The 26,493-nt window shown below is 38.5% G+C and overlaps 1 protein-coding gene across 2 annotated transcripts in view; it reads right to left on the bottom strand.

The window, feature by feature from the left end:
* Positions 1-26,493, bottom strand: part of LOC138711872 (kelch-like protein 17) — a 471,943-nt gene that overhangs the window by 222,965 nt on the left and 222,485 nt on the right. For both annotated transcript variants that reach the window (XM_069843135.1, XM_069843134.1), the window contains exon 4: positions 26,348-26,469. In XM_069843135.1, the coding sequence (XP_069699236.1) occupies positions 26,348-26,469 (122 nt within the window). The remainder of the gene's footprint in view (positions 1-26,347; positions 26,470-26,493) is intronic.

The raw sequence follows: 26,493 nt of genomic DNA on the forward strand, positions 1-26,493 counted from the left end.
ATACTAGATATTATCAGTTACGTGTACAATTCACAATCTAGCTGTACAAGTGAATTATCATTTATAGAGAGTGAGTCAAACGGTTGCGCTCAACTCAAGGAGCTTAGAGTGGGGTTGGAATACAACAATTTTACACCAGGAACTGATGTCTAGGAAGTAATCCTGAGTCGATATAAGCTTGAGGAAGTCATGGACTACATGATGAAGAATATAGCAATGAAGTCTTAGTAAACAGTGCGAACAGTGCAACATTAAATATACAAAAAATACATGATCTTAATAATTAAATGTTGTATAGACCAAAAGTTATTCGAACTGGCGATCGCCACTTTCAGTGGAGGCCGTCGAATAAAACCCTGGCGCACTCTTACAAGGACAAATACTTCGAGCATTTCCCAGATCACATCAGATGCTACAAGTTTCCTGGTCAAAAATCATTCTGCTTCTTCCACCAGTATTTTGTAAATGAGGCTTTAAATGTGCATGATCATCAAAAGAAGTAATGAAGAGGCGTGAAATCAGGGAAGAGGGCCGGTCATTCAATCGGATCTGCTCTTCCGATCCAACTTGCGGGATATGCGAGATTTAGGAAGTCGCGTACAGCAAGAGTAAAGTATACTGGTGTTCCATCCTGTTTCATCCATATCTGTTGGCGCACGATAAGTGACATGTCTTCAAACAGCTCTGGGACAGCTGTTAAGCATGTTGTTGTAACGCTTCCGGTTTAAACGTGGTGGCAGGAGGTAACCTCATGATCGCTGATAATACCTGCCCATACATTCACCGCAAACCTTTGTTGGTGGTATTAGTCTTCGAATGTAGCATGGGGATTTGATCTATCCAAACGTGATTTTTACGGCAGTAAAATAAATTATTGCCAGTGAATAATGCCTCATCCTTGACCAATACTGCTAAAAATTGGGATCATTCCCACAACGTTGCAAAATCTATTGAGAAAATTGCATTTGTAGTGAGGAATCCTTCTCGGTCAAGCTTTCCAGTCTCTTTCCCTATAATGCCTATCATGTTACGTATATCATGTGAGAACTAGAGCTCATGATCGCTGATGATACCTGCCCATACATTCATCGCAAACCTCTGTTAGTGGTATTAGCCTTCGAATGTAGCATGGGGATTTGATCTATCCAAACGTGATTTTTACGGCAGTAAAATAAATTATTGCCAGTGAATAATGCCTTATCCTTGACCAATACTGCTAAAAATTGGGGTCATTCTCACAACGTTGCAAAATCTATTGAGAAAATTGCATTTGTAGTGAGGAATCCTTCTCGGCCAAGCTTTCCAGACTCTGTCGATGATTGAGGTGTGCCACGTGATGTGTGTGACACGTGTGTTGGTAGTTGAATATTGTCGTACATGCATAAGAACTTCTCCTCGATAGCGATTGTGCGAACCAGGCTGACTCACTGTTTCCCCAAGTCGTAAGTGAATGGTTTGAAACAATCTAGGATGTGGGTGGAATCTGTTCGGATATTGTTCTCGGTACAATTGTTGAGCTTCATGTGTGGCAGCGTCAAACAAGGAATACATGTCTCTGAGTCTTTAAATGATTAGTAAGAGATTACATTGTGGTGAGACATTTATTCGTGAGCTACAATTCTTCGCTATGAAATAAAAATATAATCTTATCCACACTATTATAAATCAACATATTTTTTGTCCATTGGCAGCGCCCTTAACTTGTACTTATTCGCCTCGACTCTGTGTAATTTTTCCAATCTAACTGGACAAATTTAATTACTCATCTCCCTTTTGTTTGTTTTTTATTTTTTGGATGGAAATTTATGTTGGGGTTCCTAATAATCATAAGAATTACGTTTCAAATTTATAAAAGTCAGTTAATTAAGTCAAATAAGGGTAGAAGTAAAATTCAGCTTTTTAATTTATACATTATAGCGAAAATAATGTTTTAGGTTATACATGATTATATATTGGAGGATTTTCTATTTTTATGTAAATCTGGTAATTCGAACCCCTTAGGGTAAGGGTGAAATAACTATTTCCTTTACCACTGAATATTCATTCATTCATAGTGTTCTACCCAAAGTAGGTCAGTCTATTGCACTAAATATATTGTCAAAACAATTAATATGTGGGTTTACAACTATAAAGCAATGAAGTATTGTTACTTTTGTAAGAATCAGTTGGTTTCAACATATCTCTATAAGGGATTAAACTCAGTTTTTTTTTTGTGCTTGACACTAAGAACTGAAATTTGATATTGCATTTCACGATCTACCAATTGTACATATTTACTTAAGTTCATTTATTGATATATGCTTATTTTGTAGAACGTAATCGCTTAGAGCCGATAACTGTTATGTTTTTAAATATTGTAATTTCCTTCTGCTGCTACATATTTTATAAAAATTACAATAATTTATACATTATACAGATTCATTCACAGAGTTACCGCTAGTAATGAAGTATTTTTCTGAAGTGGTTTGGAACATATTTCCCTAATAATGTTTTCCCTATCTCAAATAATTCAGAACTCACCACTGATTTTCAAAACGTGTCGGTATGAATAGAGCTCTCAAACGTCAGCGCATGCGCTTACTTTGCAATGCATCGAGTTATTTATCGCATATTGAGTTGACGATCATATAATATGGAGTTAGAAACTTGTTAGATGTCTCAAGATGCCGTGTAAACTTACAACTGACGAATATGTCGATATGGTATTTATTTATGGTGTGTGTGAGGGAAATGCTTCAGCTACTGCGGCCGATTATCACCGCCGTTATCGTAATCGTAGGATTCCGAATTTTAAGACTATTGGTGCAACATTTAACACACTGAGGCAGACTCGTTCACTCCACAGTATTTGTATCCAGTACGAAATACGTTTACAACAAGATTTAGCAGAAGAAGAAAACATTCTCAACGCTGTACGGTGGCTACGGGCGGGATAGGACGACCCTTTGCACGTCGGTCATACTGAGGCCTATTGTGCACCCCGAAGTATATGGGATGAATGAGGATGAGGGTATACCAGCCCACCGGCCGCATGTGACTCCTCATCCGCTCACCCAATGGGGGCCTTCTATCCTCCCCCACCCTAAGTTCACACCGCCAAGGTGACCAAGAAGCACAGGATTCATTCAAGGTGTCGAAGCGTCCTTGGAAGTGCTCTTTAAGGAATGAATTCTGGCAGAGATATTGCGGAAGACTTGAAACTCAGGAACGGTTGTAGAGAGGACGCCCCCTCCCGTAAGCGGATGAAGACATGCGTCTTGACCTGAATATGACTATTGAATGAGATGAGAAAGATGAATGATATCATATGAAAATCTAAAGGGAAAATTAACCATGGGAATGAACATTCCAACCCGGAATTTGCCTAAGTAACTGTAGAAAATCCCGGAAAAACTACAGTCAGCTTGGTCGGTTCGGAAATCGAACCACGGATCTCCCGAATGCAAGTCCCATACGATACGAATGAGCCAACTCGTTTGGTAACGCTGTACAACGCAGTCCTCGAACTTCAACAAGACGTGTAGCTCGGCGACTCGGTATTACTCAGTCAAAGATATGGAGGACATTTCATGTAAATGAACTATATCTGTATCATCTTCAAGAAGTGAAACATTAAGAACCACAAGGTAATACCCATCGTGTCAAGTTCTACACCTGATTGAACAGAAATGGTAGAGAGTTTTACCACTGTAGGCTATTATGTTCACTGATGAGTAGAGCTAGGATTCGTATGTAGTAAAAGCTAATATTTTTAGTCGGTATAGTTTATAAACATGCAAGCCAGGCCCCCCACTCCTTATAGTTGCCATTCTTGTCATTCAGTACTTCCATTAGTTAGCGTTAAGGGTCTTTAATCCTCTTAACCACCACTTACAAAACAGCGGGGGATTTAAAAGTTGCATTGTGTAGTCTTTGTGACTTTTCTTGCATTTCGAGTCTTGTCAACCAGGCTTAAAACCGTAACCGGCACCACATTGACTCAACTATACTCGGCGTCATCTTTAACTCGCACTACATATAAATCCTAGCTCTGCTGATGAGTCACAATTCACACAGGATGACATAATTTACATAACTCTCATAGAAGGGCAGATATTAGCCATAAAGCCACGGAGAAAACCAATTTTCAACATCGATTTAGTGTAAATATATGATGCAGTGTTCTGTATGATCAGCTGACAGGAGCATTAATTTTACCCGAAAATTTAAATGGCGACATGTACCTACCTACACTTTCTACAGAACGAATTGCTACACTACTAGAAGATGTTCCTCTTGCAACGAGACTTCGTGTGTATTTTCAACTAGATGGGACGCCTGCTCATTTTGCCCTCGCCATGAGAGATTATCTAATCCAGTATTTCTCTCTCCGTTGGATTGGTGGCGGATTTTCTCATCTCTGGGCAGCCAAGTTCCCAGATTTGACATCACTTATTATTACTTATGGGGATGGACAAAGGATCTTGTGCACCAGATTAAGGTGAACACACGTGAAGAATTAATTGTGGGTATTATGAACGCCGCAGCAATCACGTGTCTCCTACCTCCACACACTTGGTCACACGATTGACGGGAAGTGTAATTATTATGGCGAAATCAGTCTCAAGTCCAACGCCGAAAGTTACCGAAGACAATGAAAATGGAAAAATTGTTAGGATAACACAAGGGAACTGAAGTGCCCGGAAAAAATTCCTGTGTTGCCTAGATCACGGACTTGTTCAACACAAGTAACAAATCCAGGAAGATGATTTGAACCAGGACCCCCTGGCTCAATAAGTCCAGGTTTGGGATCGGAAAATTGCGCAACCTGTTCTTCGTTATGTAGGCCTAAATGATTAATGTCATCCCATGTGAATTGTGACTCACCAGTGAACATAATACAACGGTAAAACTCTCTACCATTTCCGTTCAACCAGACGCAGAACTTGACACAATGAGAATTATCTTGTGTTCTAAATGTTGACCTTTTTCCTTACTTAGGAGATGACGACCAGAAGGAAAATGAGATTCATCAAATCATCACAGCTCGTCGACTATAATAAACTTCACTCAGATATGTATCCCATAACCCTCATGAATGGGCAGATATTAGCCATAAAGCACGGAGAAAACCAATTTTCATCATGGATTTAGTTTAAATATATGATTAGGTGATAGGACCATTCATTTTACTCGAAAATTTAAATAGTGACATGTACCTACATTTTCTACAAAACGAACTGCCACACTACTAGACGATGTTCCTCTTGAAACGAGACTTCGTGTGCACTTCCAACTTTATGGGGCACCTGCTCATTTCACTCTTGCCGTGAGAGATTATCTAAACCAGTATTTCCCTGAAGTTTAACTTCTGTTACAGATATAGTTTCAGAAGTTGGGTAACATTGAGTTTTAAATTTTGAATTTTATGATATGGGGTATAATAATAGGCCTACAGTTCCTTTCTTTACCTTGTGATTGCTCAATTTGTACTCATGGATAGTGATCACCATGTCTAGCAAAAATGCATCTTCGTCAGAATATGGTGTAGGATGAGGATAATGCAGAGCTTGTGTAGTTTCATAATTATTGCAGCACCTTTGTAGAGATGCTTGCCACAGCTCTTTTACAAGGTCCACTGTATCTCGTTTTCCTGCGAAGTTGTCTCCACCACTAATTAAATTTTCTACGGACAAGTAATTTTCAGTAATATGTTGAAATATCTTTTTCTTACTTTTACTGCTAATTTCGGACGATCTCTGCTCGAATTAGGTACCTCGTTTTCAGTTAAAGAAACAAAAAAAATTTGTCAACTACTTTCGCAAACTGAAATTCATGACTAAGCTAGTCGGCATTATATTCTTTCGTTCCGTTCATGTTTTGTCCATCTCACTATGATATTGTAAAATACACTTCTCAAGCTGATTTTAATGTTATGTTCAACATCATCAGGAACATTTATAAGTTCTAACACATTGACAATATGATTGAAAAGTTCATAGTTTTGTGACTCCGCCTTGCTTCGTAAAAGACTAAAAAAACACTGCCGGGAAATTGAGAGACAAGTTTCTGAAAATAATTAATATCCAAAGAATTTCGTAACAATTTGAATTGAATTTTACAATGATAATTATGTCACAATATAATAAGCAAATCGTTTCCGCAATGTTCAGCAGAAATAATTTTCTAAGTATATAAAAATGTTTGTGATTTCTTTTAAATATAAGCCTATAAAAATTTTCTTCTTAATTTGTTAATTGCATATTATAAATGTTAATAGACTTGTATAAGCAAATGAAAAAAAATATATATATTAACGTATGTAATTCTTTAAATTCCATACCTTAAGTGAGAAACATCACAAAGAGTTAAATACTTACCACTTGAGAAATGCACCCTCCGCTACTACTGAGTAGTGAGATTTCAACCACCAGCGTATGGTAATGTTTAGACTCCCATAAACCCTCAAGAAAATTATCTCGCACTATGTTTTGGCGATGATCTGTATAATCTGTAACAATATTATAATAACACGTAGGTCTATACAGAATTTAACATTTCAAAAAATGAATTCTGTCCACCTAGATTGGTCATATTGCACACTATGCGACTCTACGAGCGAACTCATAAAAGCGAGAAGTTTACACTCCTCGGTAAGTCAGAGAATCTACAGATTGTACCACAGACGGTGGATCTATATAACACTCGTGATGAATGATGAATATCTGTTCTCTTAGTACCTTTTGGGGGAAGGGCCCGGGATGAGAATTGCCCTCGCAAGTAGGCCGCTTGATTGGGTCTATTGCACTATCCGAAATGGCATGATGTGCATGCCGTAAGGTTCCCGCGCTGCATATTCCCCTGCGGGCCGCTCCGAACTCCCCTACAACGTACAGAATTCTTTCCGCGTAGGCATCGCCGAGGTCCCTCAACCCTGGTTCCACGAACTACCATGAGCCTAGGTGAGAGCCCGCTGTACATTGCACTACCACCGGCATCTAATGACCACATACCACGGGGTTCAAGTTCAGTGACGGCCCGTAGTCGACTCGACAACGGAGCAAGTCCGAAATATTGAAAAGAAAGCAACTGAGTTGATAATGGATGAAAGATGGGAAGTGTAATTATGATGACGAAATGAGTCTGAGTCCAACGCCGAAAGTTATCCAAGACAGTGAAGATAGAACAATTCTTAGGATATTCACAGGCGAATTGAAGTGCCCGGAGCTAATCCCTGTGTTGCCTAGACCACGGGCTTGCCCTACAAAAGTTAAAAATCCAGGAGGAAGCGGGATTTGAACCTGAGCCCCCCCCCCCAGCTTTGTAAGTCCAGGTTTCGGATCGGAAATGGCGCAACCTGTTCTTCGTTACTTAGGAGATGATGACTAGAAGGAAAATGAGATTAATTAAATCATCACAGTTTGTGCCGACTATGATAAACTTTACTCAGATATGTATCCCATTAACTAAGTTATGTAGTCATGCCGAAAACATTAATACATTAATACAGTCCGGCTTATAGGTTTAACATTATAAACTTTTACAACTTTCGTTGTATCAGATTCCGATAAAAAGTTATTTCATATCTAATGTTTAGTAGATTTCTTGCAATTTATGAAATTTATGCTTGCAACAATGACAACAGTGACAACAATGAAAACAGTGATCACATGATTAGAATATGTAAAGATGGCGATGTAGACCTCACAACATAAAGTTTTCTGTGTTCTTGAATTGGCTGAAAGGAAATTTGTGAAGCCTGTACAAAAAATTTTCTCCGTGAATTTAACCTTGGGGGTCACGACGAAGTTCCCTCCCAAGTGAGCATTGTGAAATGGGACAGACAGTTACGAGGAACGTGTAGTATTTTGTCTACTCGTGGGAAGCATAGTCAACGGAATTTGTCTGCAGAAAATGTGGAAAGGATTCGTATGGCCTTCGTAAGAAGTCCGAAGAAGTCAATTCGTCGTGCCAGTGTAGAGCTCTTCATTCCACGGTCCACGGTTCATGATGTAGTTCACAAAAGATTACGTCTACAAGCCTACAGGATTCAGTTACACAAGCAAATCTATCCTGATTACAAACATAAACGACAAGCGTTTGCTGCAGACATTTTGAATAAAATTGAAGAGGACGATGCTTTCCTGAATAAAGTGTAGGCTATTCTCTGATGAAGCAACTTCCCCGTATGTGGGAAAGTTAACAGACATAATTGTAGTGGGGTAGTGAATATCCTCGTGAGCTTCGTGAGGTCGAAAGAGACTCACCAAAATTAAATGTGTGGTGTGCATTAATGAAAAATAGGATAGCTAATAGGCCCGTTTTTCTTCCAAGAGAAAAACAATGACAGGAACAAATTATTTGGATATGTTGGAAAATTATGCTGTGCTTCAATTACCTCTTCGAACCATTTTCCAGCAAGACAGGGCCCCACCCCACTTTGCAGTCCAGATGCGATCATTTTTGGATTAAGAGTTCTCCGGTCGATGAATTGGAAGAGGGGCTAAATCACTCGCTTGACCCCCACGCTTCCCAGATATGATCCCACTGGACTTTCATCTATGGGGTTTTGTGAAGGACCAAGTGTACATCTCTCTTGCGGAGAACTTAAATAATTTGACGAAAGATTGATCAGTTACGGAAATATACAATATGTAGGCTAATTTACTCTTTCATTCACTGTCCAGTAAAGGAATAGCAAGTTTAGCAGGTTCTGATTCTGAAGATCTGTCTTTGCTGAGGTAATCGTGATGGAATTACTTTCTTAAAATAGCTGTAATAGTTCTGTCCACAGCATCTTCCATAACACCGTTCTTATTCGAAAATTGTTCTACAGTCGCACATGAGCGCTTTATCTATTCCAGTCTTCAGTTGTTACGGATGCGATTGCTCCTCTTATTTATCTTCCACTTAGGTCCTATAATACATTTCCTTCCATTTCAAACTGCTTCACTTTAGACCACGAAATTTCAATACACCTAAATACGCACATAGACGAAGGAAACTAAGCACACTTTGGTTATGTGATTTTAAATCTCGGCAAATATGATTTTTTACACTTATGAAATTTAAAAAAAATCAAACAGTTTCACTTTTCGTATATCATCAGTTCAAGCAACTCCATTATTAGACGGGTTATAATTTCCTTTTTAGTAGACTATTTGGTTGGAAGTTCGTTGTTTTTAATTGGATGGTTTGACATGCCCATTGACACAATGCTATCTTCTGGAAACGTGGGCAACAATCCGTCGTCAACCCATTTTCGAAAGCCCAATAACGTATTTTCAAGGGCCCAGCTTGTTAACCTGCATGGTCAACAATCAAGCGCTTTAACGAGATGGTGTTACTTAATGTTTCCCATTTTCCACTGCCAACATTTAATAAGTATAAGATTGCGCTCTATTCATGTCTTATCTAAATGATATAAAACTGAACAATTTTCTGATCGATTGACGTAGCTCTCGAATATCTACAACCATAGTAATCAAATTTAGACAATAGGCCTATATGTGTTTTCTCAATGAACACCTTTCTGTACCTACTGATTTTTTAAAATCAACCCATTCCCTTTTGTATTCACCTTAACGTTTGGGCACTCCATGAAAATGCGATTTTCTTTCTTATGGCTTCCAAAAGCTTAGAACGAGTCGGTACTAACTTCTTATTTACATATAAATCATGAATCACGTGTCTAATCTTCCTTTTATTGAATTCATTCCACTGGATATTTCATTGTTCAAGACGTTTTTTTTATCCTTTTCCAGTAGTAGTCAAACTGCTTTCTATACATGCCTTACTCTCCCTACATATTCTGCTTATTGTGAAAGTTGAATATGATATGGCGCGTTGGTACGACTCGCGCAATGAATGTTTTAATCATTTAACCATTTTAAACTATCTCGACACGATTCCTCATAATATTCTTTTTATAATACTCCTAGCCTCACTATGAATATATATATATATATATATATATATATATATATATATATATTTTTTTTTTAATAGAAGACGCTTTAAGAGTAGTGTAAAATAATGAACAACAATAAATAAAATAATAACAATACGTAATTTAGACCCATAAATTTCTTTTAATAAATTCATTGATTGACAACACTTTTCACTTTCTTTTGACGATACTTTTCACTTCTCAAGTAGAAAAGAAAAAAAAAATCAGTAACTGATGAAGTCCTTATATTTGTTAATGAATAGTGTCGATATTGCCTCCCGTAAAGCAAGCATTCATATTTTATCACTCATGTATTCCCTACTGCTGTTTCACCCCGCGCTATTATCCTCTGAATAGGAAAGGTCTGTAACGCTTGTATGACTCATGCGTGTTTTCCCAGTCGGAAGCCGAATCGGATACTCACAATGCGGCTATGTGAGTAAAATTATTAACCATACATACTCGTGGGGTGACCGAATGGTCACATATTGTCACGCAGGCGGATCCCAGTCTGCCATAGGTTTTCCCGGGGTTCTCCCGTTTTCCCAATATACTCGTAAAGGCTGGTCCAAAACAAACCAGAACGGAAACGACAAACAGAATGAGAACGGAAGTATTTTAAAATAAAAGTATTTAAATGTGAGCATTCACAATTAACGATAAGTTTGCCGGAGCCCGGTAACGAGAACATGAAAGTTAATTATGATAGTTAAAGTTATGTTTTATTTAACGACGCTCGCAACTGCAGAGGTTATATCAGCGTCGCCGGATGTGCCGGAATTTTGTCCCGCAGGAGTTCTTTTACATGCCAGTAAATCTACTGACATGAGCCTGTCGCATTTAAGCGCACTTAAATGCCACCGACCTGGCCCGGGATCGAACCCGCAACCTTGGGCACAGAAGGCCAGCGCTATACCAACTTGCCAACCAGGTCGACTTAATTATGAATGCTCACATTTAAATACATTAATATTTTATTTTAACAATACTTTCGTTCTCGTTTTCGTTGTCGTTTCCGTTCCCGGTTTATTGTGAACCAGCCTTAAGTGTAGTCACTTGCATCATTCCGTTAACTCTTCACAGTGTTCTCATTTCATAGAATTCTCCGACCGTTGCGTCGGCTGGAGACGAACGGAGGATTCTGGCCTATTGGCGTGTGTACACGGAATCTGGTGTGGGTGAAAATTAGCCTAGATTTGGTGGTTAGCACAATAGACAATTCTCATTTGGGATGATCGCAGTGCACTAGGTTCGCCTTCCTCCAAAAAAAAAAAATAATAATAATAATAAATAAATAAATAAATAAGCAAGCAAGCAAGCAAACAAACAAAGTAACAAAAAAATAAAATAAGTATATGAATGAATTAATGAATAATAATTTGATTTTTTCTTCAAATACTACCCTACCTTGGACAATGTTTGACGGATCATATGATGCACAAGGTACCCAGGTTTTGTTTAATTAGAGTTGCTCGATGTGAGCCCCGAGTATGACGCGACAAGCATCCACGCGATATTTAACTCCTGCCAGATTATGGATAACATACTAGGTGTCAGAGTAGCTGCTGATTCGAGTTCCTGCAGGTCTCGTGGCAGAGGTGGAAAATACTATGTTTTACGTAACCCCACAAGAAAAAATCGCATGGAGTTAAATCAGGGGAACACGGAGACCATTTAAATAATGTATTGTTGATGTTTCGCACTATTCCTATCCAACGTTCTGAAACCGCGCGATTGAGATAATCACGAACTTTACAGTGATAGTAGGGAGGTGCTCCTTCTTGCTGGTACAGGTAGACCCTAATTAGTAAAATATTCATTCAATTGAGGGATTAACGACGATTGAAGCATGCCGAGGTACGATATACCAGTGACTTTGGCCTTCAAGAAAAAAAATAAAAAGCAATGCAGTTTGTCATGTGAAATACAAAAAGATATTCAACTTTGATGAATCACGTTGATGTGCAATGATATTACGTGGAATCTCATTAACCCAAATTCTGCAATTATGACGATTCACCTTTGCACTTGTAGAATGTTGTCTCAACACTGAATATGAGATCTTCATAAACTCGCCCTCCTCCCCAAATTCTTGAAAATGCCATGGAAGCGATATTTATCTTCTTTATCGGAGTATGCGATCTTCTGATAAACTTGCAATTTATATGGCTTCATCTTTAAAAGTCTCCGTAGTACTTCCTCATTGCCTGGTAATGTCCTCCCAACTCACGAGAGATTTTCCTCGAGGACTTCTGAAGACTACGTTAAAAAATTCTAGTACACAATACGTTTATTAGAAACCTAGGGCGTTATATCTTCTTCTGTGTGCACAATTAGTCGTGACTACTTGATGGTGCCACTTCGTTTTCGACTACCTGGTGAAATGCCTCTTTTTCATATTTAGTTTTCAAATAGAATTTAGTACTTAAAAGTACATTTTCAATCGTATTGCAGGATGTAAAAGCAAGTCTCTGCACTATTAAACGTCATTGTTGTATAGTTGCAGTCAACTAGGGAAACTACAATAAAAAAAGAACTGTAGGGGTTATTTTACTTTTACCTTTTACCTTTACTTTTTAACTTCGCTGTAGAATATGCCGTTAGAATAGTTCAGGATAACAGAAAGAGTTTGGTATTGAACGAGTTACATCAGCTTATTGTCTATGCGGATGCCATGAATATGTTACGACAAAATCCACAAACGATTAGGGAAAACACGGAAATTTTACTTAAAGCAAGTAAAGCGATAGGCTTGGAAGTAAATTCCGAAAAGACAAAGTATATGATTATGTCTCGTGACCGGAATATTGTACGAAATGGATACATTAAAATTGGAGATTTATCCTTCGAAGGGGTGGAAAAATTCAATATCTTGGAGCAACAGTGACAAATATGAATGACACTCGGGAGGAAATTAAACGCAGAATAAATATGGGAAATGCGTGTTATTATTCGGTTGAGAAGCCTTTGTCATCTATTCTGCTGTCAAAAAATCTGAAAGTTACAATTTATAAAACAGTTATATTGCCGGTTGTTCTGTATTGTTGTGAAACTTGGACTCTCACTTTGAGAGAGGAACAGAGGTTAAGAGTGTTTGAGAATAAGGTTCTTAGGAAAATATTTGGGGCTAAGAGGGATGAAGTTACAGGGGAATGGAGAAAGTTACACAACGCAGTACTGTACGCATTATATTTTTCTCCTGACATAATTAGGAACATAAAATCCAGACGTTTGAAATGGGCAGGACATGTAGCACGTATGGGCGAATCCAAAAATGCATATAGAATGTTAGTTGGGAGACCGGAGGGAAAAAGATCTTTGGGGAGGCCTAGACGCAGCTGGGAGGATAATATTAAAATGGATTTGAGGGAGGTGGGATATGGTGGTAAGGAATGGATTAATGTTGCACAGGATAGGGACCGATGGTGGGCTTATGTGAGGACGGCAATGAACCTTCGGATTCCTTAAAATCCATTTATATGTATGTATGTAGGGGTTATTTTTTTCCATAGCATCTGATTCGCCGTAATTTATAAGCCGGTTTCTGCGCTATAAATTACTGAATGTGGGACTTAATCATTGCCCTCGAATCGCCTCGAGAGAAAAATTCCATGATGAACTAAATTTTCCAAACATTGATGAATGGATCTTTCAACTTGCTAGGAACCTGTTAGCCGCAACTCATGTCAACCCGCTCATATCTGGTCTCGACCGTTATGATCTCAAGGAGCGGAGGAGACATCAGCCCGCTCCACTAGCTATTGTTGTGAGTGAGAGTTCAGATTTTATGTAATTAATTATTCTGTTACTACTGTACATGTAGCTATAAGAAAAGCTAAAATGTCGGTGAATCGCACCAAAGGGATCACTATTCCGAAGTCTTAAGTTACATATTTTATGCATAATAAATATTTTGGCATATATTACATATTTTGAAGGATATTACATATATTGAAAGAATATAAATTTTTTCACCAAATTTCCCCTACTTAGCTCATGTTATACATTTTTAAACAGTTTATTAGCCGACTGAGCTACGCCGGTAGCTTCTCCAGTCTTAGAGAAAACACAATGATAGAACTTACCGTTGTAGAGATATGTATTATTTCGAGACTCTGTAAGATTCTATTCATAGAGCAAATAAATAGAAGAAGAATGTAAGAATGTGGAAAATTTCAGAAGAAAATAACATACCACGAATTTAATTAAGGTTATTAAATTAACATCTACATACAAAATGCAGTATTTCGTAACATTAATAAATGTGTGATTCATCACAATTTTCAATACCAAGTAGATACATCAAATATTCATTATATGAGGTCTCGCCATCCTCATTGAATATTAACACTATGAATATTACTATGAAGTACCCAATGTGTATTATCACCATTAAATCGAGAAAAACTCGTTCCGGCACCGGGAATCGAACCCGGGACCTCTCAGCTCTGCGCGCTGAGGGCTCTTTCCAACTGAGCTATGCCGGGACATGAGCCACGGTGCCGATCGAACTCCTCTCATTGTACTGTTTTACGGCCTACTACCTGCATTTAAACATATGCAAGTCAATATGCAGGAGCGCATATTTAAATGACTTTTATGGCCGCCATATTCAACAACAGTTTGTGATATCTGTAAACATTTAATACATCAAATATTCATTATATGAGGTCTCGCCATCCTCATTGAATATTAACACGACTACTATGAAGTAGTGAATGTGTATTATCACCATTAAATCGAGAGGAGTTCGATCGGCACCGTGGATCGTGTCCCGGCATAGCTCAGTTGGAAAGAGCCCTCAGCGCGCAGAGCTGAGAGGTCCCGGGTTCGATTCCCGGTGCCGGAACGAATTTTTCTCGATTTAATGGTGATAACTAAGTAGATACATTACTCACAATTCAATTAAAATAAGTATACCGTTTAAACAAATAAAAAAATTAGTGCACAGATGTTTTTCATTATGATAGGCTGCGATTTTTCAGATCGTTATAGCGATCCCTAAATCAATATTGTGGCACCCGTCTGGAACATTCTAGTCGTGGCTGTTTGCCTCGGGAGTGTACGCGCGCGTCCTGCGGAAAGGAAGGCGCCGGAGGTGAGGCTCGAGCTTCTGTAGGCACTGGGACGCGGCGCGAAGGGAGGGGAAACGAGGCTATGGGATAATGCGGCGGAGAGAGAGCAGGGGAAACGTCTGGAAACCGAATGTTATGGGTTCCAGAAGCGACGCAGAACATTCTAGACCAATCGTGGTAAATAAATAACACCGTGAGTTGTCGAGAGGAGTCAGTCAGTCGGTCAGTCAGCCGCAAGAGAGAGAGTCAGCGGAGACGTATTCAGAGGATCTGAGTTCGAGGTGCAATGAACGTGAGTGAGTCCGAAACTGGGGCAGTGTCCAGGCGAGTGCAACGTACCCGGAGGTCTTGGGTTGGACGTGCAAGGAATCGCATTTGGAGGGCGGGGTTCGACGTGCAGGGAACCGCATCTGGAAGGCTTAGGTTCGAAGTGAAGTGAACTGTATCTGGAAGGCTTGGGTTCGAAGTGCAGTGAACAGTCTCTGGAAGGCTTGGGTTCGATGTGCAGTGAACTGTATCTAGAAGGCTTTGGTTCGACGTACAGTAAACTGGAGTGAGTGAGCTAGAAGAACTAACCAAGGTGAACGAATTGTGAACTGAGAACTGACAGTTTTGTTTTGTATATAGTGCTTTGTGAACATTAGTTTAAATTAGGAGTAAATTGTTGTTCTTCTCAATAATACACGTGAATTGTCATTGTCGCTGCGTGGAGTGCAATAAGGACTATTGTGTTGCTGTGTACAGTGGAATACCCATTGTTGACGGGTGTGTGGTTAAAGTTAGAAATAAAAGTCACATTGTTGTAATATAAAAGTTACAATATAATTTAAACTAAAGCATGATTTTGCTAATCTTTTTAGTGGAATGGATTCAAAATGTACTCCTTCCAGTTCTTTTTTATTTTAGTTGGTTACTTAACGACGCTGTATCAACTACTAGCTTATTTAGCGTCGATGAGATTGGTGATAGCGAGATGATATCGTCACGTGAATGCAAGCACTAGGTAACTCGAAATTTGCGTTTAGTTACCTCTTTTATAGCATAGTAAAATGTAATGGAAGAACTAGGTAACTGATCGAACGATACCAGCGACATCTATTTTCCAATATAACAAATAGGTATACTAGTGCAATAAATAAGTAAATAGGCAATGTCACAAAATATTAAAAATTAAATTACCTAGTTCTTGCATTCAGGTGACGATATTTGGCGAGATGAGGCCGAGGATTCGCCATAAATTACCTTGCATTCACATTACAGTTGGGGAAAACCTCGGAAAAGCCAAACCATGTAATCAGTCCAGGCGGGGATCGAATCCGCGCCCGAACGCAACTTCAGACCGGCAGGCAAGCGCCTTAACCGACTGAGCCACGCCGGTGGCTCTTCCAGTTCTCTCAAATCTAAAAAAAAAAACATGTGTCCACACATGAAACAATTAATTCAGCTTCGGAATGAATTGGTAGTGACTTATCATAAAGTCGAAAGGAAAAAAGACTGGTTGAAGGTATCGTGTTGAGAAGATAGAGGGTGACAATGGAGAAATAAGCGCACACACACACACACACACATACACACACACACACACACACACACATATATATATATATATATATATATATATATATATATATATATACACACACACAGAGTGATTCACGACTAATGACCCGCACTTTAGAAATCAGATTTATAGTCTCTTTAAGCATAACATTTCTTATAAACATGTGTCCGATTATCATTAGTTTGAAAGTTATTTGTAAAAATCCAAACGTCATACTGTCAATCAGGCTTTTGAATTGTTTGCATTGTAATATACCGTAAACATTGGAACACATTTTAAACGGAGGGTTAAGCTGTGACGTGAAATACGGGGGAGAAGGAAAAGATAGGTCTGGTGATTATCAACTACGCTCATTAGAGACAGCCGTGCCGTGGTATGGAGCTCGCGCGACATTCACATCCGTGCGACCAAATACATTGAAGTGGGAGCACGGATATTTGAAAATCTGTGTCCAAACTGAGATATGTATATTTCTTGATTAATACAGTATTTTGAATTAATATTTTTATGTATTTTAAGTGAATAATTCTTATTTCCATTTAAAACCACTGCCACTTTCACAGGATTCAATCAGGTGTAACTTCTTAACGGTCGATAATCCGACCCATGTTCATTATGATACCTTATGCTCAAAATGACGTATAGAAGTAATTCCTAAAGCGCTGGTTATTAGTCGAATCACTCTGTACAATAGGATGGAAGGAAAATAACCTGGCAGATTGAAAGGGACGATAGGGAACACGTAAATGAATAGAAAATATATTTTACGTTTTGTGATTAAATGTACGGTTAAAGAAAAATAAGTTTGAAGTTTCAGCAGTGCGGCAACATCGCACCTAACACACACTACTCGTGATACAGATGTAAGAGGTCAACAAACTGCTCTCTGCCAAGACGTTTGCACTTGCTCGCATCATGCAGTGGCTTGACTTTAGAGGTTTTCAAATTAAATTTACACGAAAACCGTGCACGCTATTGAATTACGCCAGAGGATAAATACATTATCTTTATTAGATTTGCTATCGATATGGACAAAAATCATGATCCTACTCGCAATAGTTACTATTGTTAAACATTTGAAAAAAAAAAACATTTTTTTTTTAAACTATGAACTTTTCACCAATATAATTATAGTTTTTGTTACATACAATATGAGCAATTCGCTCTGGAAATCTGTAAGGCTATTTCACTAACACTGTCTGTGTTTGTGTGCGTGCGTGCGTGCATTTGTGTGTGTGTGTGTGTGTGTGTGTGTGTGTAGAGCACAGTGGAAATACCTAATAAGAGTAATAAGTAACGATAACGTTTCATTGTTTTTACAGGAGAACAAGTTAAAAGTTTCTAGACCCTTTATATTATATTGTTTTGGGTTACCATTCTTTAAATTTAGTTGGACCAATGCAATGAGGTAGTTATTCTGTACAGTTCAACTAACAAATCTACACTACCTGAGCTATTATATGACATCTACAACAGAAAATCAATAATTTTGAATTTATCAAGTTTCTTCCCCCTGCGTCTTCATATATTTGAATTTGGGTAATCCAAGAAATATGTGTTAAGACCTTTATAGATCACATGGCATAAGTCGTGACATGAATTATGAATTTCCTTGTTTGTTCATTACAGGGCCTCTATTGTCGTAAGAGACTTTGATGTGTAGAGATTATTGTTCTTAAAGCTTGAACAATTCGTGGATGACAAACCTTTCAAGGCCTATATGAAGAACATGAGCCTTCCAGATTTACTTGAATTTCCTTTCGAAAAAGTCATATTAAGGATTTTTATAGTTCTCGATCGAATTAATATTATACACTTTCCAAATATAATGACCATTACATTTATCATTCCAATACTGTTGGCATCAATATGCAGCTAACACTACTGTATTATGGATGTGATACTGGCTAGTTTCACAGCTTCTGAAGCATTTCATCGGAAAACGAAATGTAACTACAGTGCGGATGTTACATTAGTTAGAAATTACAAATTTTCTTAATTACTCGATTACACAACAAGAAACCGGATGCAAGAGTGCTGATGCTTTTTCAATGTTGGTACAGTATGGGAAGATCAGAAATGCGCTGTGGCACTCTGAGACTGCTCCCTATCGTTCTTATTCCAAACTTGCTCTTTGATGGGCTATAGCTACCTCTGCAAGATTGGCTTCCACGAGTCCCATTTCATGAATTTTACAGGTGACGATGACGTAACCTGATGATGGCTGGCAAGTTGCAAAACTTCTTAGGGGTTCAATTAACGGATTCCAGAAACCAGGTTGCGATTTTGCGGTATTAGAGGTATATACATACATGCGTACACATACATACATAGGCATGCATGCATACATACATACATACATACATCATTCCTGAAAGTTTGTAATACCACCTCGGAAACACCTTGTATACATACATACATACATACATACATACATACATACATACATACATACATACATACATACATACATACATACATACATACACACACCTGTGGAGTAACGGTCAGCGCGTCTGGCCGCGAAACCAGGTGGCCCGGGTTCGAATCCCGGTCGGGGCAAGTTACCTGGTTGAGGTTTTTTCCGGGGTTTTCCCTCAACCCAATACGAGCAAATGCTGGGTAACTTTCGGTGCTGGACCCCGGACTCATTTCACCGGCATTATCACCTTCATTTCATTCAGACGCTAAATAACCTAGATGTTGATACAGCGTCGTAAAATAACCCAATAAAATAAAAAATACATACATACATATATACATACATTGTTGGGTAACTTTCGGTGCTGGATCCCGGACTCATTTCACCGGCATAATCACCTTCATATCATTCAGACGCTAAATAACCTAAATGTTGATACTGCGTCGTAAAATAACCCAATAAAATAAAAAAATAAAATACATACATACATAACATCAGACTGATACGATATATATTTTTTATTTTTTTATTTTATTGGGTTATTTTACGACGCTATATCAACTTCTAGGTTATTTAGCTAACTGGACAGGCTAACTGGACAGAGCTGCACAGAGTTCTTGCTCAGTGCTTTGCCTGATTTATTAGAAGACATGCCACTAGCATCCCGTCAACAGTTGTTCTTCATGTTTGATGGTGCTCCCGCACATTTCAATCTTTCTGTCCGTATGCACCTTAATGCATATTATCCTGCGCATTGGATTATTAGAAGTGGATCAACTGCTTGGACACCACACTGTCCTGATTTAAACTCCTTAAACTTTTACATTCGGAGACACTTAAAGTATTTGGTGTATTCTACTGCTGTGCGTGATGAACTAACTCTCCGTGCACTCATTGTGGCAGCCAGTCGACTGTACGCATTACGCCAGGCATTTTTTACTTCTGATCCTGTGTTCGGCACTCAATACTTAGACGAGTGGAATTCTGCATTCAGACATGAGGAGGTCACTTTGAACAATTTATATGCTAGCTGAGCAGAGCACTCTACCTAGTAAGTCTGACCCATGATGTAATACACTTATTTATTATCTTCTCTATATGACGATTTCATTTCTGAAATTTAGCCGGCGAGTTTTGATACTCCTTCTGTAAGTTAACCATCTGCCTGACAAAATCTTGACCACAGTTTGATAATATTTTATGCAATTTTACCATATTCAGCTTGTGGTGATTGTTTCGCCATTGTTTTCCTTTTCTTTTCTTTTCTTTCCATTGCCTTATTTCCCCCTTTTCTGGTTTTATGTTTTTATTTGTCATACGTTGGCTATCTTGATATGTAAATTTATTTTCTTACGTTATTTATGCTTTAGCTTTCTTAGTAATTTACATCCTTACAGCCAGAGTTCAGCATTCTTCTAGCAATTTAGTATTTTTCTATTAGAATGCGTTATTGTGCCAGACTTATTAACTAAAATTTATTTTCTTTCTACCCCTGTGTTCGAGGTTGTATTTCTCAATGGCTCTTTTTGAAAGTGAAAGGTTGAGCCCCTCTGATCGCCTTCCGGGTATGGCTTTGCAGCGCTGGCTGGGAGAGTCTAGACGCCACCGACGAGAGAGATTCCCAAAGTCCCTGGGCAGCAAGTCGGAAATACGGCGCCGACTGGCAGTCGTGTTGAGAAGTTACGACAAGGGATCAGCGAGTTTCAACGCACAAGGACTAAGATCGGATTGTTCATGTCGTATATTCCCATTTCGTCCCTTCGTCGTACGGATTATTATGTAATCAACATGACCACGGAAAAGTTTTGTACCTGAAAATGTATTTAACTCGTCCTCTCATTAAGGAACGTGGTTTGCTGATGTTTACGTATATAAATCTGTATAAGGAATGTGAATGGCTGATGAAGAGGGCATAGGTGCTTTGCTGATGTAGATGGCGTATGTATAATAAATCGATACAAGGAACGTAGTTTGCTGATGTTTATATTTGATGTAGATGGTGCATATGTAACACCTCACTACAGTCAACAGAATCAGCCACATCGCAAGTCATCCCACATCATAGTGTAACGATGGATTTTGAATATATAAAAAGTCAGCGCGGAAAAACTTAATTTATTTAGGACATTATGTAGGTCTATACAGTAAAAACAGTGAACAAGAATGGATCGAAGCTGTGGCGATGTGTAAATAGAACATGTGCGGGAGGACTTAAAATATATAGCCTATTGGAGATTGTGTATCTGATATTATTGTTCATTTCTGTGCACCTGATGTGGCAAAAGTAGAAGTAGAAAAGTGCCGATTTCAATATAAGAAACGAGCGAGACAAGAATTGACTCCAATATCAAAAATCTATAAAAAAGAATTTTCCGGTGCCATCAATGCAGGACTGGACCTTTTTGTTAGTATGCCTAGTTTTTGTAATACAAAATCTTCACTATATCGGCAACGATACTCTGGTCTTGGTATCAGCGCTTTGCCTAAACAGCGTGAGGACATTACAATTCCAGATGGCTTAAGCAAAGATTTCCTGTACATTAAAAAAGATAGAATATTAGTTTTTACTTCTCATACTGGATTGCAAGCTCTCTCAGAGAATCGTGAATGTTTTGAAGACGGAAACATTCAAGAGTTGTTGCAGACAACTTAAATCACTTCCATACATACAGATATTTGCACATTCGAAAATGAACACGTAGTTATTTCTTCTATTTATGCTCTCATTCCTAACAGACAACAAAGTAGGCCTACTTATTGTTTAGTTTAAAAATCTGTTGTAACCATCTTTGAAAAAATGTACTTATTTTGTAGTTCGGGGTATTTATATTATTAATTATTGGCCTCATGGAAAGTGTGGTCTTATGTGTTTTTGGTAGTGCTTTTAAGGTTGGGATTGATGGATTTTTGTTTACATATTTGTTTATGTCGGGTTCTGGTATAATATTTGGTACTGATTTTAATGCTGTTTTGATTTGTCTTTGATAAGTTTCGGTTGGGTCATGTTTTATTTCTTCAATTTTGTTTTTGATGAGAAATTCATTGATTTTGTCGTTGTATTGTTCCTAGTCATGATTACTACTGCATTACTCTTATCGGCTTTTATGTGTATCAAGATGTTTTGCTATAGTTTTTGTTTCAATTTTGATATATTTCTTTTCTGTTTTTTTTTTTTTTTAGCATTTTGTATTAGAATTGTAATTCAAACTGAATATTGCAAACCTCTCATCTACGGTTTTCAACATAGTGGATCACAACCAATGTTACGATGTATAATTATTGTTTTTGGTGGTTGCGAGTGTCTAGTCGCCCATATATCTTAAGCCTTTCAGGCTAGTTTTATATTGTTTGGTTATTGTTCTGTTTAATAATAATAATAATAATAATAATAATAATAATAATAATAATAATAATAATAATAATAATCCGAGGTACGACAGCCCATGAAGGACCATGCCCGACCAACCAACTGCTGGCTACACGTCCACATGCCGAAGCAGAGGTGGAATATCATTCAACCTGAATGGCGGTATCATGTAGTTAGCACGATGATCCCCCCCTCCCAGCCATGCTTTCGTAACCGTATTTCGCTACTTATCGTAGCTCTCCAAGTGCATCACGATGCCCATAGACTGGCCGACATGTCATGAGAAAATTTCGACTCGAACCAGCGCGCATTCCGTAACGCGTGTCCGAGGCAGGATGCTTCAGACCACGACGCGGGACATTGATCTATTTAGCTTTTATTTCTATATTTTATGGCCTTTTTTATTATTATTATCTTTATTACTAATTATTGCCTTTAAATACCAGTGTTATTGTTAGTAAATTATTTAGTGAATAATATTCATTGTTCAATCTTGTTATGAGACAACCATGACCTTGCCACTATTAGATCCCACGGTACTTTATTTTAGGGTGCTCCCCCCTCCCAGTAAGCACTATCCCCTACAAGCTCGACCACTGTAGTTAATGAAAATGTTGTGTAGTGTTGTACAGGAATTTCTAATAGGCCTAAATATACAAAGGTCACCTTCAAAGGATCTTTAAAACTTTCACCCATTCCCTTGTGCGTACAAAAACAATAACCACTATCTGTAACCAATTGTAAATTGCCATCAACTCTTTCCTTCTGTAAAATAAAATGTCGATATATAAATAGAGGAATAATATTTCGTTGTGACTGAAACGACAAAGTTTCCAGTTACAAATGCAGTGGACTCGATTTTCATCCTCGAAGGGAAATTTGTAAGTAGGTCTACTTATTTTCTCTAATTTATCAGCATTGCAAACGATTTATATATTAGGCCACTTGTTAACAGAACAACCAATGAAATAACACAGTTTCAGGTGTAACAAAATTTATGTAAATTACCGATAAATTTGAGTTTATAACTAATATCATTGAGATTATAATCTCTCAAGTATTTTATTTGGTGCCCGAGTACAGATAAGTCAGGACATTAAAAGGCTATGAAGAAATAAACTTTAACTCGGATAAGCTTATTGGAAACCCCTGTGGTTGCTGAATGGTCTAGACTTTCCGCCTGTCATGCAGGCGATCCGGGTTCGAAGGCATAGTAAGAATTCCAACGAAGAAGATCGCAATTGGGATTTTTCTCGGATTCCTCCTGTTTCTTCACTCTAGTCATCGTCATTCCGTCCGATCTTCATACCATAATATTCCCCGATTGTCGATTGGGGATGGATTGGAGGGATAGATCTGGCCTAGGGACGAGTGGGTTTATCTGTTCGTAATCTGGATATCTAGCGAACCTTAGTATAATCAGCTGGTGTGGGTTATGAATCCTCATAGCCGGAGATGAGCGTAGAAGTTCTTTTAGCTGGACATAGCAATTGGGTTCACATTGTGCCGTTAGTTTTCCGGTACCCGATATTTCCTGTATTCATTTTCTCTTTCTCCTTATTTCCTTGGTTACTTTCCTTTATTTTCTATTTCCTTTCATAGATGGCGTTCTTTCATACGCCATTTTCTGTCGAACTTACTTTTTCATAGTCAGAGCGAGTTTATTAGTTTAGTGATTCGGCTTGTGATTGGTGCCCCTGGCTTTCTTTTTTCCTATTGGTTGATTTCATTCAAATATTTTTCTGTGACGTCGTGGTTGCCCGTTGACCGGGAGCGAGGTTGATTGCGGCAATCAGCCACGGGGAGCTGAGTGAGGCAGTCAGCAGTCAGCAGTCAGCAGTCAGCTATAGGGAGTTCACCAAGGTAGTCGGCAGTCAGTCACGAGGACTTGTGCGAGAAAGTCAACGGTCAGCTATGGATACGGGAACGAGTTAGTCGCCGTCTGTGAGTGATGGACGCTCAAGTTACAAAGTTGGGAAGTCAGCCTGGGGGGGACCATTGCAGCGACGAGTTGTGCGCTGATATAATATATTATGACCTGGAGTAGTAACTTCGGTATGGGCAGGCGGGGCCTGATCCAGGGAGTTGGAACGGTTTCGACTACTGCCTGACAGCATGGGTTTTTTCTGTGCCGTGTGTAACTGACGTGATGCGGAAGGAACTTTCTTCGTGACGCGGACAGCAAAGACGAGCTGGAGCTGACCCGGAAACTGTCCTGTAGGTGCCTACGTGCTGGATTTTGCAATTTGTGAGATTTTTCATTTCTGTTAATTTATTTTTCTAAATCGAGTTACTTTTTCTTTTTAATATTTCTTTGCTTAGAGATTTCCTCTGACACTCGCTACTTTCTGGTTAAAGCTATCTGGTACTTATTCATTTTGTTTCACTTTCTATTGAGTTTCATTATGGTTCAGTTGATAGTAGAATTGAGGGTTAGTTATGTTTTATATGAAATTTTGTGTAAAGCTTGTTACCCTAATTCGTTACTTGTAATGGCGGATGTCGGAGAGATTAGTATTAGTCGGCAAGTCAGTTTCCGGCGTGATAGGAGTTTGGTAGTAGATTGATATCTCCCGTTTTGGTCTGGCTTTAGTCAGTTACTTATTGTTTTTCCTTGGGCGCTCCATTTCTCTAATATTCTTTTATTTAATTTATATTCAAGCCACCTACTTAAGTTTGTAACATTTATATATATATACTTATATATCTAATTGTTTTTTTTACTTGGTTTATATTTGTTATTACCTGATTTTTATAAATAAATTTTATTAGGTAAATCTTAAATTTTAAGTGTTTATTTTATTATCCCCATCCAGCGAGATGATCAACCTTACTGAGACGATTTACGGCGGGGAGAGCCGAGAGGCCGCCCGTTGCAACCCAAACATTCTGGATAACACTGATAAACTTCTTGAAAGTTCCGAAAAGTCTGAACCTGTTCCTGTTATTTTTCATAATTTGATAAAACGTAAAAAATGTTAGCGTTACTTGTCTGCATTTGCCCTCTGAGTGCGCACGTAAAAATAGAAGTTGCTTGCGGATCAGGTAGAGTTAAACAGAACACAAAGGACACCTCGTATTAAAATACTTTTACTTGCCGGTCCGTTGTTGTTGGTGTTTACACAATTATTTGCTAAAATTTACTAGGTATTTGTAGCCTATTCCCATCGTGAGCACAAGGAGATGTTAGAGAAGTCTTCATAATGGTTTTATTTTAACTGAGATTTTCATTTTGAAAGACAAAGAATGAAGTACGTGTTCATGAAAAGATCGAAGCGATAAAGGTAATGCAGTGCTCTCATTTTACGAGAAAACTAGTTCACCCGTATACTTCATTTTCCAATCGATTCCTTAATATACAAGCAACAATCACACATAGGTTCCGGTATAATTCTCAGAAGCAACTAACTGCTGCGATTTTTTTTTGTAGAACTGGCTTCCTACGCTGCGTCGGGACAGCAGGAAGTCGGCCTGCTGCGGAATGATGTGAAGTTTCCTCGTGAAATGACAGCACTCTTGAACAGGGTCTATTAATTACAGTTCCATTACAGCAGTTCATGATAATGCCATATTGTTTGTAGGACTACTACAGGTATATTAGGTACTTACATATTCTTAGAATATGTAGTGTCCAGGTTATGTCGAGGTAATAATATTAATTCTAGACCTATACATGGATATATTGCTTACTGTCTTCGTTCAGTTTCATATATTTTTTTCCAACAACTATCGATCACATTTCTGTTGTAACGAAACATTTTTTTCTTTTATGTAACGGCAAATATTACGCTAATTTCGACCTTTCACATTTTAGTGACCAGTGCGTGCAACCAGCGGGAAGTAATTAAATATTAATTCTCAGCAAATTCATGGGAATGAAAACTAATCTGAATCTGCTTCTACTGCGTTGTTACTTTTGATAACAAGCAGATTGCAGCATATTCCAGCTGGTTGGAGGCGCGCGGGTGATCCGCGGCCTTCGTGTGACGGTTACCTGGACGTTGTCCTCGGTGATGAGGATCTCGCCGGTGTACGAGTATTCTACGAGCTGCTGGAGGGCTGTGGCATCTACGTCGTGCAGCGTCACTTCTTCCTGCAGCTTTTCCACCATGTCGTCTGGAGGAAACACAAACATTCTGA

This window comes from Periplaneta americana, chromosome 13, assembly GCF_040183065.1.
Source record: "Periplaneta americana isolate PAMFEO1 chromosome 13, P.americana_PAMFEO1_priV1, whole genome shotgun sequence".
Lineage (NCBI taxonomy): Eukaryota > Metazoa > Arthropoda > Insecta > Blattodea > Blattidae > Periplaneta > Periplaneta americana.